Raw genomic sequence first — 20,712 nt, 5'->3', positions numbered from 1 at the left:
TTCCAATGAAATAAGAAGTTGCACATTATTGTAGCTGGTATCATGATACAGCTCATTTAGGGTTATGTGTGTATCTACAGTCTTGGAATCAGAGGTTGCTGGATGTTGAAAATTGATAGGTAACCAGTTTTTCCAAGAACTGGACTGTCCCTAAGTGGGGAGCGTCCTACATTTCTCAGGCTTGGTTACAGGATAAGATGAATCATAGACAGGTTCTATCTGGATGGCATCCGTACAACCCCCACATAAGGGTGCAGGCCACACTGAGTCCATCTCTCGCCCCCCCCCCCCACCAGTGCACAGGTGGCATCCACCTTAGAGAACTACCCTGTGACTGCACCACTGTGCCCCTTGCTTCCTAAGAGCTGGGGATAAGGAGCAGAGAATGGGAGAGAGGAGGGAGGGGAGAATAGCTGTGTGGTAGGGCCGCACAGTACCTACCACCTGGGTCATCCACCCAGCTGCCTTGTCAGTAAGTTACCCTGAATAAAACTCCACGTGAATGGTGCGCAGTGGCTTGCCTTGTTTTTTGGCATTACAGTGACTTCTCAGGCTGGAGGATACATCACTGGCCTCCCTCTGCCTTCCGGCACCAGAAGGTCAGGTGATGGACCAGGTGGACACAGACCAAAGGAAAAGCCCGGATTCACAGGATGGTCAGAGCGTTGAGAAGACAACACAAGCTACGGAGGTCAGTTGAAGGCCCTTTCCCAGGTGTCGAGAATGAGAAAAACCAACAAAAAGTGTACAAAGGTGAGAGAAAGGCATTGGGGGCAGAACAAAGGTTCGAGCCGAAAGGCTCGTTGATGGAAATATAAGTTGCAGTGGTTAGGATTCTGAGTAATCACTTATCACTTGTTTGCTGGTTTACTTCATTTTTCTGATCCTAATCTACACCACGGCATTGTTTTGAGCATGGGAAATAACACACTTTTAGGGCCTGGCATATCCCTAGAAAGGTTTCTCCTTTCTTTAAGGAGCAGTTCTATACTTGCCTGACCATACACACGCTTTAAGAAGCTTGACAAAGCCACGAATGACTTACAGACAAACCTATAGTGCTCTTCCCGCCCCAGGTCATCAATTCCTTCGCAGTGTGGTGGGTGAGTGGAGGACACGGTACACGCCAGCACCGCTCGTGTGAGGCCTGTGCTGTGGTGTTTCGACAGTTGTAATCACAGCACTTACCACCACATCAATTCTCATTGTGTCATGACCACATCGTAAGATCCATCAACAGGACGCTTGACAGCAATAAAATTATGACTCAGATAAAGACGAGGACTCCCAGAGTGTGCCCCATCTGTGCCTGGGACCATTGCCACGGAGCTGTCAGGCCAACAAGCTTTGTCTGGTAAGAGACTTGTTCCAAGCCTAAAACAACCTCCCTGCGAGTCGGGTTACATCCACCCTGTTTCTACAGAGGCCAAAACAGTGGTCCACAAAAACGATACTCTAAGTCCCACTTAGATTGCTCTAAGTCCCACTGACTTTCTCAGAGCCCCATGTCCCTCATTCTCCAGCTGAGGTCCGTTCCATGCCACTTTGGTAGAGCTGACCCTGTGGCTCCATCAGCCACAGGTGGACGGGACTGGCTCAGGGCAACCCCACGCTTCTTCCAGCTCTGTCTGCCTCGGTGGGGCTTAAATGGCAGGTGGGCTGATGGGTGATTCCTGCACACTCATGAACTTAGACTCCTATCATGTAGAGTTAATTTGTCTGTAGCGAGAGAAAATCTTAATTCTACTCTACAAGAATTTTAGGGCTGTCTGTATTAATAGGTTAACTGGGTAAAAATAAGGTATTGCAGACGTATGATGTGAAAAACACTGCGTTTGGCTGAGAAAAGGAAAGAGACAAAGTGCTGTTTGTGTGCAGAGGTGAGTGGCTGCATGGGGAGGGTCTGACATCATTCCCCGTGACATATCTCAGTCCGTCTTCTTGCCCTGTGTACTTGCAGACGAGGAACCGAGGAGGTTTTTCTTAAAGCCAAGAAGGTAGGAGGTATTTCCATTCCAATTTAATGGGTTTTTACGGACTGGTTTCTGTACAGCCTCCATCCAGCACAAGCCAGGCCACAGGGGAATCAGTACGTGCTCCGTCCTCCCCTCTGCGGACCTTCCTTTCCACCACCTGCTTCCTTCCCAAGCAAGCCCCACCCCAGGGACAGCAAATCCATCTGAAAAGCAGCGGTGACTGGGTTTTACGACTCAAGAAATGAAATAGCTCTTCTAATATCTTCTAGATAACAATGCCCACATTTAGACCAAAGTGGTGCCTGTCCTTTATTTCCATTCATCTACTTCTACCTAACCTTCTTATATTTGAGTTTAAAATACAGTCTTTTGTTTTTAACATTTATTTATTTTTGAGACAGAGAGAGACAGAGCATGAGCGGGGGAGGGTCAGAGAGAGAGAGGGAGACACAGAATCTGTAACAGGTTCCAGGCTCTGAGCTGTCAGCCCAGAGCCCGACGCAGGGCTCAAACTCACAGACCGTGAGATCATGACCTGAGCGGAAGTCGGCCGCTTAACCGACTGAGCCACCCAGGCGCCCCAAAATACAGTCTTTTTAAAAGAAAAGGTCACTGCTTCCAAATGTCTCTACATATGATGTGTTACTAGGCTTTTCAGCTACTTCTCAGGAAACACACAGAGGTGAGCAGTTCTTTATTTTTCCTCTTTCCAAACACAGAAACCATTTCTTGAAAATTAATCACGATTACATTACCCAAGTTGAAAAGTTGAAGGGAAGGGAAATTCTGATGTAGACCAAATCACCTTTACCATTTCTTGGAAATTAATCACGATTACATTACCCAAGTTGAAAAGTTGAAGGGAAGGGAAATTCTGATGTGGACCAGATCAGCTTTACATTAAATTTTTAAGAATATTCTTGATGTTCAGATAAAATAAAAACAACACGAGCATGAATCATGCTCTTCGGATATAAGCACCATCACCCTAGAAAGGGACAGCCCCTGGAGGGTAGATACCCAAGCCAATAGTCAAGATATTTTCCTGAGCTATGAAGCATCCTGCAATCCTTGTGCTGTTTTGTCTGCCAGTCTGCTCTGCTCATCCACTGAATGGAGCAGTGAGGGAAAAGGACCCGAGCACGGATCTTGTCCAGGTACATCGTGATGGCGGCCACTGCAGCCACTGGCCAGTCCCCCAGGGAAAAGGAAGCTGCCTGCTTGGTCTTGCAACACAAACTAGGCTGGTTTGATTGTCAGTCACTGTGTTGGACTAAGGTAGCATCGGACACCTCGAGTGCTAGAGGTGGGTGTCCCTACGTTTGAGCAGAGAGGGAAGAGAGGTGCAGGAAGGGAATAGGGACTAGAAGTCTGAGCTCCTCGAGGTTGTATGAACACACTGGCGGCTGCTTTGGCGCTAAGGGGAGGAACAAATGGGAAGTGCTCGAAACTTCTCTGGCTTTAGAATTTCTTTGGTGGAAATAATTAGGGCCGAGGAACATGCTCATTGTGACTTTCCAATAATTTCAGGTAATACTGTTCATGTTGTTACTCATCGTGTTTAGGCAAAAGATTTTATCCCCGTTAAGTCTTGAACCAGGAGTGGAGTAACTGTATATTTCTGCCCCCTTCCTGCCTTTAACACCGTTCCTTTGCTCTAGGTGGACAGACGTCCTTTACACTCCCTAGATGGGTTGCTGACTAACTCATGACCTGTTCAATAAAGCCAGTTTGATCTTTTAAATTACGCAGTGAAGTTTTTGTTGTTTAACATCCCACTAGCAATACCTGGAGAACTACTACGACCTCGCAAAGGATGTGACACAGTTTGTCAGAAGAAGGCACAGCGGACCTGTCGTTAAAAAAGTCCGAGAAATGCAGAAGTTCCTCGGGTTGGAGGTGACGGGGAAGCTGGACCCTGACACTCTGGCGATGATACGCAAGCCCCGGTGCGGCGTTCCCGACGTGGGCCAGTTCACTGCCTTCCCTGGCCTGCCGAAGTGGAGGAAAACTCACCTCACCTACAGGTAACGGGTCCAAAGGTAACAATCACGTCACACTGCGATTTTACCAAGTACCATCACAGGGGAAAATAATCTCTTCGATTTTTTTCTTAAAGGATTGTGAATTACACACTGGATTTGCCGAGAGAGGCTGTTGACTCTGCCTTTGAGAAGGCTCTGAAAGCCTGGGAGGAGGTGACACCACTTACTTTCTCCAAGATTTCCGAAGGAGAGGCTGACATAATGATCTTTTTTGCAGTTAGAGGTAAAAAAAAAATTACATGTATCATCTATCTGGCGCTTACTGGAAAAGGGCATAAAGAAATTCTAAACGCTTGTATTACCATTATTTTTTTTCCCTCTGCCAGAACATGGAGACTTTATCCCTTTTGATGGATCAGGAAACGTTTTGGCTCATGCCTATCCACCTGGCCCTGGTTTAGATGGAGATGTTCACTTTGATGATGACGAGCTGTGGAGGAAGGATAAATCAGGTGGGCACCAGGTTCTCTGGATGGTTTCAGGAACAACGTCTAACGCTATCCAAGAATAGTTAGATCATTCAGTATGAGCAGTAAATGTAACATCCTAATAACTAAAATTTGTGATGGTTTGAGTGCTAACAGCCAGAAGCACTCGTGTTTCAATCATCATTGATGAACATTTTCTAATGTCTGTGTTTGCTTCCTTGCTCCCAACAAGCACAATATGGGAGGCACCATTGAATCTTATTTCCACAGCTCAGGGTCCCATGGAGCTTTTTTAGGATCAGCATGTTAACAAATGCTTCTCATTTCTTTAACTAGCAATGACAAAGGTAGAAGGAATTGCACTGAATTGGTTCCAACCTAAAATGTGCCCTGGGGTTTCTTCTTTTCTTTCCATTTGCCTCCTTTTCTCTTAAAAGATCAGCAAAATGCCAGAAAATAAAGGAAATTGTTAAGTCATCTCTTTAAGGAAACATATAACTATCTTTACATTAGGAGCCTTTTCTTTTTCTAAATTAATTCTGAAAGACTTTACTAAGTTTAAACACAATGACCAAAATTAACTACATTTTTTTTCGAGGGGCTTCTAAAGTTTGGAAACACACAGTTGAACAACTGTTATTTTCAAGGTGGGTCGGGATGTTCGGTGCAAATGCAAAGAGCATCTTTGCTGAGGGTACACACGTGCCGCAAACAACGATCTTACTTTATTGGAACGACCATTCTTTTCTGCATAATTGCTTGGAGACTTGCTTAAATAATTTCTACTATTAATTTCAATAAAAATTTTTAGAAGGTAAAGAAAAGCTGAAGCCAGCTGTGTTTGTGCTGCAGAAAGCTGTTATTGGACATATTTCTATTCTAAGCTAGAGATTGTACCTATCCATTGGCACTGACTGCAGAAGACGTTTGTTAACCACCAAAAATTGTGTGATTATGTTTGAAGAAGAGGAAGGACAAGTCAGATTAAGTCCTCACAGGAAATGACTAGTTTTGTGTAAGAGTGGAGGAACATGGTGAATACCCTGTGATTAATTTGAACTTAGGTTACAGCTGGCACATGTTACTAAATTTGAACAATAACTAACTTTGTATTTGTAGAGACAATGAAGAGTTATCTGTATTGACATGTAGTCTTGGTACCTCCAAAAAATTATTTTGGAAACAATGTTTATCACTGTCAGTCTAGGCAAAATGACCAGGTTTTCCTGGCTGAAGAGAAAACTGGGGAGGAGGAATATGGTGAAACCATCTCTTATTATATTGACTTCAAGTCAACCTTGAAAAATAATTAAATTTCTATGAAGTATGGAATATGCCAATCAACGAACGAATCCACAAATAAGGAGAATAGTACCACGTGGTCCCAAGGATAGTCACTGGCATGTGTTTATACATATGTGTTCACAGAACAGCTTTTCAATTCTGAACATTTATGGTTTTTCAAATAGGAACCAACTTATTCCTCGTTGCTGCTCATGAACTCGGCCATTCCCTGGGTCTCCATCACTCGGCCGACCCCACAGCTTTGATGTATCCCGTCTACAACCCACGCACAGACCTGACCCGCTTCCACCTTGCCCAAGATGATGTGAACGGCATCCAGTCCCTGTATGGTGAGTGATGCTGGAAAAAGGAGGCATTGGAGCTTTGCAGCCATGGTCTTCGGGAAAGCTTTAAAATGCTGCATAAAGCATTTGCAATCCGTCTCAACACACTCAGAGAGTGTTTGGAAAGCATAGAAATTGACGGAAGCATCCCATTTCTCCTCATGTTTGGTCCCCACATCTGTTTCCTTTAGGACCTCCCCCTACGTCATCCCCTGATGGCCCCGTGGCGCCCACAGAATCTGTGCCTCCAGAACCTGGGACACCAGCCACGTGCGATCCTGCTTTGTCCTTCGATGCCGTCAGCTCTCTGAGGGGAGAAATCCTGTTCTTTAAAGACAGGTCAGACCAGAAGATTCTATTTCCCTATCTATTCTTTTAATGTACAATGCTTCGAAAGGAAAGCAGAAACTTGACAGAAATATTTAAATAAGATATTTCCTCTACACTTTACAATCATTCAGATCTGGTTCTTATTGCATTTTATCATCTCCTTAAAGTAGCCTGGATCATTTTTTTTTACAGACGTACGAAGGATGATTCTGGGTCACTAGAATGTAAGCCAGGTGAAGGCACGGGGTTCTCTCTGTGTTGTTCACTCTTTGATCCTGGGGGCCTATAACGGGCCCAGGACATGCAGTGTGTAAGGCGAACAACTGAATGACTAATTGGTGTATTTAACTATCATAAACCAGGTAACTTCTACTTCTGGAAGTCGAGCTGTACCTTGACCTGTGCTAACAAATACTACTATTTAAATTGATTAATTTGAGAAAAAGTGATATATGTTTCTGGCACAATATTAACATAGCACCAAAAGACACAGAAGGAAAAGCGAAATCTCTCTCCCGTCTCTGACCTAGGTAGTCCCTATTCTCCCCGTAGGTTCAACCACTGCTAACAACTTCCTTCGTCTCTTTACAAAGCTATTCTATTCACATACAAACATAAATGGGTATGTTTTTTCTTACTTTTTAAAAAAATACTAATGAGGGCATAATATACATACCATTTTATGGACTTCTAGAGTGGTGTAGCTTATCGATTAAATAAAAGTTACTTAAGAGACAGCCTGTGCAGGAAATAAATCTCCAGGGGAAAAGTGCCGTCTCTGTACCAAGCGGTAAAGACACATCTTCATCCCCAGAGATGGGATGTTTAGAGCCAAGAAGGCTGGGTAAACAACCCTTGCTACTTTTTACTATGTGCTCCCCCAGCCCAAAGTCCGTTGAGGATTCCTTACTAATTAAAGATCCCACAGTTCAGTTCTCCTTGCTCTGTCAATGCCTCACAGATTTATGGTTTCTTTGTCTCGAAACTATGACAATTCCCTACGTCACTCACTTCTCTGGGTCCCAATTTCATTATTGGGCCTCCACATGCACGTAATACAACTTCGGTTTTTTTTCTCTGGTTAATCTGCCTCACATAAATTTAATTCTACCCGAAGGTAGAGCAGAATTCTCCTTCCCTTCAATGGGCACTGAGCTAAGTAGTTATATTACCATGGATTTCATCACCTTGGATCATAGGAAAGAAGATGGCCCAGTACAGACTTCTGAGTTGTCATTGATGGAAAGAGAGAGAATATGTTCTTTTATATATACACTGAAAGGAGAAAAACAATTGTAATTAATTTTTATGTTTTCCAGATATTTTTGGCGTAGATCTCGCTGGAACCTTGAACCTGAATTTCATTTGATTTCTACATTTTGGCCCTCTCTCCCATCAGGCTTGGATGCTGCCTATGAAGTTAATAACAAGGATACCGTCTTTGTGTTTAAAGGCAAATAAGATATAAGAATTTTAAGCTGTTGGAAAAGTTCTCTTGCCAAAATTTCACTGACGTGAATTTTCTCCATTATGTTAAATTTTATATGATTTATTACTGCAAAGACCTAGTGCCAATACTTAGACAAGATGTGTATAAGAACATTCTAAGTTTTACTTTCCATTATTCAATGACACTGGGGCACCTGGCTGAGTGTCCAAATTCTTGATCTCAGGTCAAGTCTTTTTGTTAAAACAATTTCTTTTTAATTTTTTTAATGTTTATTTATTTTTGAGAGAGACAGACAGACAGAGTGTGAGTGGGGGAGGGTCAGAGAGAGAGAGGGAGACACAGAATCTGAAGTAGGCTCCAGGCTCCGAGCTGTCAGCACAGAGCCCGACGTGGGGCTCAAACTCACAAATTGTGAGATCATAACCTGAACCAAAGTCAGATGCTTAACTTTGGCTGAGCCACCCAGGCTCCCCCAAATTTTTTTTAATGTGTACCTATTTTTGAGAAAGAGAGACAGAGCACAAGCAGGGGAAGGGCAGAGAGAGGGAGACACAGAATTAGAAGCAGGCTGCAGGCTCTGAACTGTCAGCACAGAGCCCAACACAGGGCTTGAACCCACGAACAGTGAGATCATCACCTGAGCCAAAGTCTGATGCTTAACTGACTGAGCCACCCAGGTGCCCCTCAGCTCAGGTCTTGATCTCAGGGTCATGAGTTCAAGCCCCACGTTGGGCTCTATGCACTGGGCATGAAGCCTGCTTAAAAAAAAAAATTCAATGATACCTAAATAATAGAAGCTACCCCACGTTCATGAACAGGGAAATAGTAATAATGTAATGTAGGAAACATAGAGACAGTGTAGTAAAAATATCAACTTATCTATAAATACAAGATATTTTCCATTCAAATGCCAAAATAGTTTTCATGGAACTTGACAAATCGGTTCCCTAACTTGCGTGGGAAAGCAAAGGCCGAGAATAGCCAGGGTACAGCTGGAGGAGAATGAGCCAGGGAGGACAAGCCAGGGAGGACGAGCCAGGGAGGACGAGCCAGGGAGGACGAGCCGGGGACAATGGCCGCATGCTGGAACTGGAGTGGAGAACACCGTGTCAGCGTGTTGACACTAACAGGCGGCCAGGACTCTCTGGCCCTTTCTCAGATTTTACACCTGCTGGTTCAGTCTCTTCCACTGTGAATATGCTCTTTGAGTTCTTTAACTTCTGGAGTCAGCGCTGCTAACATATCTTCCTAGGAATGTGTCCATTCTGTCCATTTTCAAATCGACTGGGATGAAGCTTTCTGAGTATTATTTTGTTATTTCACCTATCGCTGAAGTTCTGTTGCCTTTCTCCTTCCTGCTCTTGGGTCTTTGTGCCTCTCTCTTCGCCCATCTCATCGGATAACAGGATACTTAACAATTTCATTCGGCATCTCAGAGGACTCTCAGCTGTGTCATCCCCTCTCTGCATTTTGATTTTCTGTCCACGTCACTATTGCCCACGTTTTTGCTGTTTTTGAATGTATTCTGTTACTGTTTTTTATAACTTCAGTTTGGTACTCCCAGCCCTTTCTTCTTTCCTGGTATAAACATTTATGCCTAAAAATATCCCTGTCTTCTCAACTTTTGTTCCATTCCTACCAGTTTTGATGTGTAGTAGTTTCATTGTGTTCATTTTTAAGTTTTTAGAAATTTTTTTCCATTTTTAATTTTTCCCCTTGCTTCAGAGTTATTTGGGAGTGTTTGTAAACATCAAACTCTGTGGGGATTTTTAAAAGTCAGGTATTTCTGACAATCTCACTTTTATGAGGAAAAAATGAAATCACCTGAAGTTGCATTGGCTACTGTAAATGTTCTCTAACTCTGAGGCGTTGCTTTCACCCGGTAATTTATGTGACACTTATTTATCCTTGCAATGTGCCAGGCAGGGTACTTCTTAGTGTAGTTCAAACCCGAAAGAGGCTCCTATTCTGGAGAGGGCAGCAGGGCTGAAATCGAACGCGTTAGGAATAAGAGCTGGGATTGAGGGGAGCTCGCAGGTGCCATGGGGGACAGCGCTGGCCCTGCATCCAGGGCTCAGCAAAGACCCTGGGACGGGATGATGGTCGGGATGAGTGCTGACGGAGAACTTTGTTGTGTGGGAAAGTACCGAGTGTGTAGAGTGGAAAGGCCTTCAAGGAGGAGGGACAGTCTACACAAAGGCAAGAGTACATCTGGAGCTGCCCAGACAGGTGCAGGTCATTCGGGTGAGGCAAGACAGACACACGACAGACTGTGTTTTAGGTCAGTTACCCTGGCAATAACGTTAGGGAGGGATTCGGGGCATGGCAGGGGGTGTGATGAAGTAAAAGCAGAGAGACTGATGAGCATTCAGTGTCCTGATTCACTCACATTTGGGTGGCTTCCTAGGCTATTCATAAGAAGCACAGTCTGGACTAGTGACCATGTGGGACCCAAGAAAAGTATCCAATAAGTACCTGACTTTGTGATATGCAGTTACAAGAGGGTTCCTAGGTAGAAACTCAGACCAAGGAGTCACCAGCAATTTTAAGAGATGACCAGGACGAGTCACTGTAATTACAAACTGCAATCAACTGTATTATTTATAGATAATAAATATAAGACCCAGAAAGGACAGAGACCAGAGTTAACTACTCATTCATTCATTCACTCATTCAGGGAATGTTTGCTAAATACTATCACCTGGGCGTTGGGTTAGTGGTTGGAACTAAAACCAGAATTTCCTGTTTCCCACAACAATGTGCTAATAGCTTCTCTAAAACCGCAAGGTTTCACTAAAATTTCTTGGCTTCCTTTTTTCAAAGGAAATCACTTCTGGGCCATCAGAGCAACTGAGGTACAAGCAGGTTATCCAAAAGACATCCACACCCTGGGTTTTCCTCCAGCCTTGGGAAAAATAGATGCCGCTGTTTCTGATGAGGAAAAGAAGAAAACGTACTTCTTTGTAGAGGACAAATACTGGCTGTAAGACGCGGTTGGAATGACTCTGTAAGGAGCCTGGTTAGGGACGTTAGGTTCTTTCTTTACGGATATCCTCCCTCCAGTCCCACCCTCTAACTTGGTCTAACCTCCAACTTCCTGATTATGGAGAAGACGGCTTAGAGTTACCCCACTTCTCAGATATAATATAGGGCTCTCAGAATGGCTGGTCCCCGGGTCATATATCCAGACAGCAGAAGATATCACGAGAGGCCACCTGAGGTCCAGACAGCAAGCCACCATAGGAAGCCCAGGTGTATCAGGCTGTAGAGACATGATCTACAGGGCAAGTGTGATAACCAGAGTTTGTTTTTAGCCAAATGATTAATTCACTTCTCATCTTATGTGTATGCAGTCCTCATGCATTTGTGGCAGAAAGGCACTTGGGCTCTGTGTTGAGGCTCAGAAACTTGACCTCAGACATACAAATGGAGCCCCGATGGAATAGCATGATATCCTTGCCTCTGGAGTAAACGTTGGTTTGTGTGCTAAGCTTACGGTCTAGGAAAGTTGCACATTTTTGTAGTCCTGAAAATGCTTACCACTTCTTTACCCTACCTGAGAATTATCTGGGATTCCACACTGGAGCAGTAACATTATTTCCTACTGTTGTATGCAATGGGGCCTCTGCTTGATGTTGATATCATACTGTCGTATGTAATGGGGCCTCTGAACAATGTTGGGCTGTATTTCTTTCACTTGGTACAGATTTGATGAAAATAGCCAGTCCATGGAGCAAGGCTTCCCCAGACTAATAGCTGATGACTTTCCAGGAGTTGGGCCGAAGGTTGATGCTGTATTTCAGGAATTTGGTAAGAAGGCACCCACTTCATCGCCAGTGGGGACACTATGGGGCATTTTATGGAATCAAAATGATGTGGAGAGTCAATCTTCAAATCATTCAGTCTTATACCCTTTATTCTCTCAACTTTTGAAAATTTTAACTTTTAGCTTACATTTATTTTTCCTGGATACTTTCCAAGTCTCTGTTTCATACCTGCACATAAAATGAAAGGGTGCTTCCTCACACCGTAGTCAGTATTCATCAGGTCACTATTTGGTAAAAAAAACACAAGCAAGTATGAGCCAGGTTACTGATGGCAGGCTGCCATTCTCCTCTCTCCCGTCCCATCCCAGGGGGCCTTGTGTGGCCTTGTGTTGAAGTCTGTAGTTGCCTACATTGAGTAATTCATTTGTAAATAAATAGTAGTCTTCCCTTATGCTCAAAATACACAAAATTCAATTCCTGGTCTTGGCTAGGTGGGATGGTGACATGTGTGCTTGTTCTGAAGGCATTTTGGAGGGAGATGCTGGGGCTCGACAGTCATGAGGCGTGTGATCTTATTGCTAAGGTATCTTGACCTTTGTGCATACAGAGTAGGAAATGACCTCCAGTGCTTTGTGTTGTTGGCCTGATTCTCCTGGGTCCAGTTGCCTCCCAACCTGCACTTTAGGACCTAGAGGGGGAAGTGGGGTATTTAAAATACCATAGAATATTGTCAGTATGGAGGCAGTACAATCCAATGTTTTAGAGCCCTGGCTTTGAAGTCAGAAGAGATGGAGTTCTCTCTCCACCTTTCATTAGAGATGTTACCTTGCAGAAATTGCAAAACCTCCCTAGTTCTCATTTTTACCCCCATTCGTGACATCTCACACTTTTTTAGTTAAGAGAGAAGACATAAAGCGTGTAAGCACTCAGCACAGTGGCTGGCGCAGAGTAACAACTGAATAAATGCCGTTCGTTATTAGTTCCCTCTCATTCTGAGCTTTGCATGTTACAAAATTGATTTATTTGAAGAATGTCTCATCATTTTCCTCATCTATACTTACAGGATTTTTCCATTTCTTCAGAGGACCGTTACAGTTTGAGTTTGACCCGAATGCCAAGATGGTGACACGTGTATTGAAGAGTAACAACTGGTTATATGGTTAAGTGAGAAGTGAAAGAGATAGATTCATTTTAAATGAATCTAATAATTATTCACCTATTTTATTTTAAGTCAGAGGGATGAATTTTTCCTGTGTGTGCAGTGGCCAAAGAAGAGGAGCCTTGCAGGCACTTTCACGTGTCATGGAGCATTTATCTGGGCCACTTCACTTGCTGTTGAATTACATTGACTAGAAGTTGGATACATCCATGTGCACTAGTCAGAGAACGTATTTCCGTGGGTGTTTTATTTGCTTCTTAATAAAGATTTTTATTTTTGACCTGTTCCTTCTTTGTAGAATAATTCATTTTTAATATAAGGACCACAGGGTGGACTGAGCACTTAACAGCTGTTCTGCTGGTAGGTGTAATGGAAACACACGCTCCAGGGATGTGGCATATGGTGGTCATGTACCCTCTCCCATTCTCTCCACCAACAGGATCTTTATTTTTACCTCCCAGATATCGTAAGCATTCCTTACACATCTAAGGAAGAAAGAGCTTAGCCCGTAGTTGTCCAGTAGGACTGGGTCTGAACAATGTTGGAAAATAGAATTCTAGAATATTGGAGCTTAAGAACCTAGCAAATCATCTACTGCATGTTATCACTCACAGGCATGGAAACAAAACTAGTTTGGAATCCAGCCACCATTTTTTTTCGACTTTTCTCTCCTCAGAGAGTCCCCCTTAAAATTTCTTGAGGGCTTGTTTAGTGGTCACAAACTCCTTTAAGTTTTGTTTGTCTGGGAAACTTTTTATCTCTCCTTCTATTTTGAATGACAGCCTTACTGGATAAGGAATCATTGGCTGCATATTTTTCTGATTCAGCACATTGAATATATCCTGCCACTCCTTTCTTACCTGCCTTGTTTGTATGGATAGGTCTGCTGTGAACCTGATCTGTCTTCCCTTGTAGGTTAAGGACTTTTTTCCCTTGCTGCTTTCATGATTCTTTCCTTGACTGAGAATTTGGTGAATTTGACTATGATATGCCTTGTTGATGGTTGGTTTTTGTTGAATCTAATGGGAGTCCTCTGTGCTTCCTGGATTTTGATGTGTGTGTCTTTTCCCAGGTTAGGAAAGTTTTCTGTTATGATTTGCTCACATAACCCTTCTACGTCTTTTTCTCTCTCTTCATCTTCCGGGACCCCTATGATTCTGATGTTGTTCCTTTTTAATGAGTCACTGATTTCTCTAATTCTTAAATCATGCTCTTTTCCTTAGTCTCCCTCTTTTTTTCTGCTTCAGTATTCTCCATAAGTTTGTCCTCTATATCACTGATTCATAGTTCTGCCTCATCTGTCCTTGACACCATGGCATCCATTGGAGATTGCAGCTCAGTTATAGCATTTTCTATTTCATCCTGACTAGCTTTTACTTCTTTTATCTCCACAGAAAGGGATTCTAATTCATTTTCAATGCCAGCTAGTATTCTGATTATTGTGATTCTGATTTCTGGTTCAGACATCTTGCTTGTATCTGTGTTGATTAAGTCCCTGGCTGTCATTTCTTCCTGTTCTTTCTTTTGGGGTGAATTCCTTCATTTTGTCATTTTAAAGTAAGAAAAGGAATTAATAAGGTAAAAAAATTAAAATTAAAAAATTAAAACAACACACACACACACACACACACACACCAAACAAATGATGCTAGATCCTAGGTGTGTTTTGGTCTAGGTGTTGAAAGGACTTTGATAGATTGGAGAAAAAGAGGGGTAGGGAAGGAAAATGTTTGAAATTTTGAAAAAATGAATACAAGGAAATAGAATAAAATGAAATGATGGAAGTAAAATACAATTTGAAAAATTGACAAAAAAGTAAAAAATATAGTAGAAAAAAATTAAAGAAAATATTTTTAATAAAAATTGGAAATAGAAATAACCTTTTTCTCTTTCTGTATTCAAAAAAAAGAAAAGAAAAAAAGGAGAAAAAAGAAAATTGAATAGATGGAGTAGGGAAAAGACTGAAATACGATCGGAATTACATCTGTTTCCCCTAGAAGTCAGACTATGAAGTGCTTTATAGTCTGTAAGCTAAGCAGGCAGGAGAGACTCATGTTCCTGAAGAGAGAGGTTGGCCCAGTCAGGCAGGACTTAGTGTAACGGCTCTGTTATCCACTAGATGGCGCTGCTTAGTTTACAGGGGTGGATTGTTATGATGCCTGTAGGTGCATATGCGCATGTGCTGGAGTGGTGAAAATGGCGTCACCCAGCTACCCAGTCTCTAGTATCGGAACTCTGTTCTCCACGACCAGCAATCGGGCACCCGTCCTTTGTCTCCGGCTTCCGTTCACTCCTCGCTTTTACACTGTCCGTGACCAAGCCTTCAGGCTGCCAGGCGGCACCTCCCTCCTGAGTTTTATCTCAGATGCAGCTGTGTTTCCCGCCCCCTCGCTTCTGAGGGACTGCGGCTTTGACCAGCTCAGATCCTCTGCCAGAGGGTCTCACTGAGCAGTGGCTGGAGCCAGGCACCCCCAGGAACATTTTCACGATCCTGTTGCAGCAGCGCCTCAGGGATTATGGAAAATCACAACACGCATCTGGCACCAGCCTTCGCCCTTCCCACCAGAGCACCGCCAGGTATCAGCTGTGGAGTTGCAGACTCTACGCTCCCCCTGTTTATAGTCTGAATGGAATTTAAACCCTCTCCTTTCTCCTTTCTCCCTTTTTAGTTCAGTCCCTGTGTCTGTTCCCACTTTTCCACTTTCTCTGTGGCTGCTTTTGAGGGGGGGCGGTGATTTTCCCAAACTCTCCCCCCAACCCCATCTCCGTCCTCTCTCCACAAGCAGAAACAGCTTCCAGCCCTCTGTGGCTTCTCTCTCCCCCAGTTCACCTCTCCGCACCATGTACGTGCAGAGTTCTGTGGTTCAGGTTGTGCAGATTGTTGTGTTAATCCTCAGATCAGTTTTCTGGGTGTGCAGGACAGTTTAGTGTTGGTCTGGCTGTATTTCATGGATGCGAGACACACAAAAACTTCCATGCTGTTCCTCTGTCTTGCCTCCTCCAGCTCCAGCCACCATTTTTGAACCCAAGTGTTATTTCAGTGGTGCTCCCTGACTGTCCTGGAGACCAGATATCTCATTTCCTTCTCATTCTTTCATTAAAATATTCTCTCATTACCATTTTGTAGCTGGCAGCTCCTGAGCGATAATAGCTCCCATAGACCTGCCAATTGTATGGTTTTGCTGAAGTGGGTTTATCATCACTCAGTTATATGCGTCACACCTTTCCAGGTACCCTACAGAGACTTGGTCATTCTTTTATTGATTCACCTACATGACAGGCACTTTCTTGAGTACAACATGTAGGACAGTGAGGAAAACATTTGACCCAACCTCTTTGAGTTCTGCCTGGTGGGAGTAAGAAATCAAAGAACATGAACACAAATTAATATATAATTATAAATAGTAAAAATATTATTAAAGAAATGACAGAATGATAAGGGAGAGTAATGTTAGGGGTGGGAGGGAGCTACCAGCTAAAGCCCAGTTGTTCCAAAATGTCCCTCTGGGACAAGAACGAAGAAAAAAATGCATAAATTCCGTTGGCCAGGCCAGTGGGTGGAAGGAGATCCAGCATTCTGGGAAGAGAAAATGCACAATAATGTCAAGGCTCCGAGGTGAAAGAATCTTGCCATGCTCCCAGAATTGAAAGAAGGTGGGCGCCTGAGTAGTGTGTTGGAAAGTAGTGTGTTGGGAAGTTGGAAAGTGTGTTGGAAAGTGGAGTAAGAAGGTATCAGGCAGGAAGGAAGGATCCAGTCACGTCTGATGTATTAAAGAGCTGTATTGTATTTTAAGTGCATTATGGATTTGCTGAAGGAGTTTTTAAGCAAAAAACCGACACAAGCCAGTGTGTATGCTGAGTGAGTTCCCTAGCTGGAGAGAATTGGAAGGAAGTCATTTTGCAAGTTGGACAACACATTAAAGGAGGTGATGGGGGACTGGGACATGTGATGGGCATGAGCTGTGTCTTAACATCATCTGATTCAGCAACAGGCTATCCCTGAGGGCAAAGAAGGTGTTCACAGCAACCGCTGGGTTCCCAGCATGAGTACCGGGAGTAGCAGTGACTCCAGGGTAGTTGAGGGGCACTGGGAGGGGAGCAGTTTTGTGAGAGATAGTTAAGAGTGAGGAAGAACCATCTCACTTTCCAAAGTTAGAAATTCCTGTGAGATAACCAAGTAAAGGCATCAATGGGCCATTTGATGAAGGAGTGTGGAGCCCAACACAGAGCAGATGATGCTGTGGGAGATTGGGGTGTCTGTGAAGTCATGGGAACAGGTGGGCATGCTCGGAGAGCTGCAGGGAGGAGAGGGTGGTAAGGGACCAAAGTCCATGGCATGAGTGTCACCCAGGCTAGACCACACTATGCTGTGCTCACGAACAGCTCCCAACTTTCTGCGGGTTAAAGCTAAAAGCCCACCATGGTGTCCTGTTGGGATTTCTACTCCAAGTTGCCTCCTTCCAGACCCAGCAGATGGAATGGCCACCCCCTCGAGCTTTGTCTGTTGCTGTGTGGAGGGAAAGGTTGTTGCTGTGTCTCACCGACTCCCAACTCTGTGCGGATATAACAAACATCTTTCTGTCTGCATTTCATTGGCCAAAGGAAGTTCACTTTGCCTCATCGAATGCCATGGATCCACACATAACATCCTGTCATGCGCCTGAGGGGAGTCGGAAATACTTAGTAATTAACCACAAATCATCACCACAGGGGATTGTTTCGTTCAAAAAAATGTAACATTTACATTTTTTCTTCAAGTATTTCACATTAGACTCTGAACTGGAAGTATAATGGACCAAAGTCCAAAGGAAGAAAGCATATTTATTGAGTATAAAGTTTTTCTCCCTCCAGCTTCCCCAGTTGTCTTTCCCAGCACCGCTCCCGTCATCTGTGCATCTGTTCTTACTCCCGTCATCCGTGCATCTGTTCTGTGCCACTTACTCCATGCAGTGTGGCTGCGGTGTCCCGGGATGGTTTGAGTGTAGACGGATTGGCAGGTCTTAGGGCCATCTCCAGTTGTGGTGTAAGAGTTGTGTCCATTACTGTTTGGTCTCCATGCTCAGAATAACAGCTGTATCCTTCAGGCCGGATTCTCTCGTGGGGCCCAAAAGCCACTGGCCTTATCTTTCCTCCATCTGTTATCTCTGTCCATACCATCTGTGAACTGTGCCTCATGGGCCACGCTACGTCCACCACTGTGGGAAGGAGAGAGGACCCCACACCCGGGACTGGCTCAGACTTGCGAAGGTGGGGGTGCTCAGTCCCAAACTCATCGTGCCGCAGCCAGCGAGCAAGTGAGGGCACACTTGATGTAGAGATGACAACATTGACATTTTCCACTGAGAATGATATGAAGTGAGAAAGTGGAAAGTGGATGCCTATATTTGGTTGAGGGGTAAGGAAAAAGTGGACTTTCAATCTACAGGCCCCATATAAGGTGCTTTATTTGTGCAATCCATTCAGGCTTCATAAAAACAATAGTAAACAGTAATGTCTAACTATTGCAGGAATCAGGCTCTGGGGGATACACTTTCCCGTGATCCACAACTAGTCAACAGTCTCACCGAGATCCTACTCCAGACCTCTGTGGGTCAAACGTCTTGCTCTTCTTGAGGCTAGATCAGAGACCTCAAGTCAACCCACACTAGTTTAGCTTTGTCTCCATCATGTGCTAGTTAACGTCTTTGCTTTTAAAGGCACACAAGTTCATCGAGATTGTGGTTCTCTGAGATAGCTGCACTAAATGCACAGGGTGTTCCTGATTGTGTAGACCTCAGCAGATCAAAACAGGGGAGGACAGTTAGCCCTGAGACAAAACAAGATTCTGACTCACCCTCAGAACTGGCAGACAAGTGTTGGGCTCATGGCCCTTTGTGCCATGTGTGGAACCCTTTAGATTCTTGGAGACAGGAGAGACTTGACTCCTATGGTTCTGCTGTTCCCTTAACACATGTGGCCTTCCCAGGCTTGTTCTTTCTTCTGCCTTCCCTGGTTCAGATAACAGCACAAACTTCTTTTTTTTTTAACTTTACTTATTTATTTATTTATTTATTTATTTATTTATTTATTTAGAGAGCATGAGCAAGGGAGGGGCAAGGAGAAAGGGAGAGAGAGAGAATCCCAAGCAGGCTGTCCACTGTCAATGCAGAGCCCGACACGGGGACTGTTCTGGTGAGATCATGACCTGAGCTGAAATCAAGAGTGTCACACTTAACCCACTGAGACACCCAGGTGCCCCACCACCTTCTTCTTACATATTCATCTTGGAATCTTCTCCGGCTCACAGGCCACATTCCCTCAGTTGCCGTGCCGTCTGGATTCTGCATGTGCCATGTGTAGAGAGAGCAAAATAAAGGGCGTCAGCCAGAGAGTGGCAGATGGGATGGGAGGAGGCCACGTGGGAGATGTTGTTCAGCCTTCGTAATTGTCTAACTGCATGCTGTGCTCATGCTGCCCTGATTCTCAACCCTCTCCCCATCTCTACTTGCACAACACCGACCATCCCTCATGGCCTGGACCGTCTTCCACCTTGTCCATGCTATCCTCCCACGCAATATTAACTTCTGACGGAGATTCGCGCAGTCTTGAAATCAGTTTAAGCATAACCACTCTCTTAGAGCGAGACACAGCTCCAGCAGGTGCCGATGAGGAGATTCAGTCCAGGGCAAAAAACACACATCCAAAAGGGGTATCAAACCGAGGCGGGTCATAACCTAGTCAAGCACGTGAGCTTTCAAGTTGTGGTGGAGACACCGACAGCAGGAGGACCGCTGGGCAGCGCAGCTGTAGGCAAGCGGTACCAGGAAAGCCGGGTGGCAATCAATTAGGACCCCCGTCGGCCAGAGTCCAGCACTGATGTTCAGCTGGCAAGGATTCCCAGAGAGAGGCGCATCGGAGGTTACTGACTGACCTCTGGCCAGTTTTGGTCCAGGCGATTGGAAAAAGGATGGTGGAGAGAAGGAGAGGCACCGTGAGTGGAGAAGGAAAGGGTTGGGATGACATCGTGTAGAACCACGTGAGGAAGTTACACTGGGGCCAGGCCACCTACAAAGTAACCTGGGGGTTGGAGAGGGGAGAGCAGCCTGGGGAGCAGTGTCACCCCAGCCCTGAGGTGAGACAGAAAACCTGGCACGAGCTCTTTATGCCTCACGTACCAGGAACAGAGAGAGTGGAGCTGGTCCACCTACGAAGCCGGCCTTGATTGCTCTCCAAGTGGGTGCCACACCAGGGACACAGGGCACAGAGCACTGCAGACAAGGCTCTGTGTTGTGGATGGAGAAGCGAGCGGTCTGGCTGATCTGGTACCAAGCACCCCAGCCATGATGGGGGAAGCCCATGGAGCTGTGGAATCACCTAGAAGGGGCTCCATCCCAATATCCAATACTGAAGGGTCACTGCAGGTCACCGAGAGGAAGAAACATCCACACGGAAAACCAAAGAGCAAGGATTTAGGAGCCAAGGGGAAGGGTGGTGGCCCAGGTAGGGAGCAAGGAGAGTCTGGGGAGGCGTTAGGACCTCACACTCTGAGGTCCTAACAATACCTGCAGTAAAGGACCAGTTTCTTAAACTTTCAACAAATTACACACCAATATTTTTGTTAAAATGAATTGAAAATGAATTACTAGGAAAGTGAAATGTCAAAGATTTTAAGAGGGCTCAGTTTTTAAACTACTCGATTCAATAGACACAACTCACTGTCGAACCGCGAGAACTTCCAGACACTTGTTCTCCTTTCCTGTGTTTAACGACAGGAGGGTGACCAACAGTTCACGGGCACAAAGAACACTTGGAGCAGCCCTGACCTACGGTTTGCAAGTGAAGAGATGTATCACGGACAGGGGGACCTCGGACTCTCCTGCCGAAAGCACTTCCCGGGTGTAGCCGGTGTTCAGACTCTTGAAAACCAGGTCTGGAAACTACCCATGCACC

The 20,712-nt window shown here is 44.7% G+C and overlaps 1 protein-coding gene across 1 annotated transcript; it reads left to right on the top strand.

Moving 5' to 3' along the window:
- The first annotated feature begins 3,028 nt into the window (after nt 1-3,028).
- LOC122200249 (stromelysin-1-like) lies at nt 3,029-12,788 on the top strand. Its single transcript, XM_042905724.1, has 10 exons — nt 3,029-3,133; nt 3,759-4,003; nt 4,096-4,244; nt 4,348-4,473; nt 5,919-6,083; nt 6,269-6,416; nt 7,727-7,860; nt 10,681-10,840; nt 11,564-11,667; nt 12,688-12,788. Exons 1-10 carry the CDS (start codon nt 3,029-3,031, stop codon nt 12,786-12,788), a joined length of 1,437 nt encoding a protein of 478 aa, XP_042761658.1.
- The last annotated feature ends 7,924 nt before the right edge of the window (nt 12,789-20,712 follow it).

This window comes from Panthera leo, chromosome D1 (genome assembly GCF_018350215.1).
Source record: "Panthera leo isolate Ple1 chromosome D1, P.leo_Ple1_pat1.1, whole genome shotgun sequence".
NCBI classification, from domain to species: domain Eukaryota; kingdom Metazoa; phylum Chordata; class Mammalia; order Carnivora; family Felidae; genus Panthera; species Panthera leo.
The sequence above is the reverse complement of the archived record's forward strand: the minus strand, read 5'-3'. Positions and strand labels throughout refer to the sequence as shown.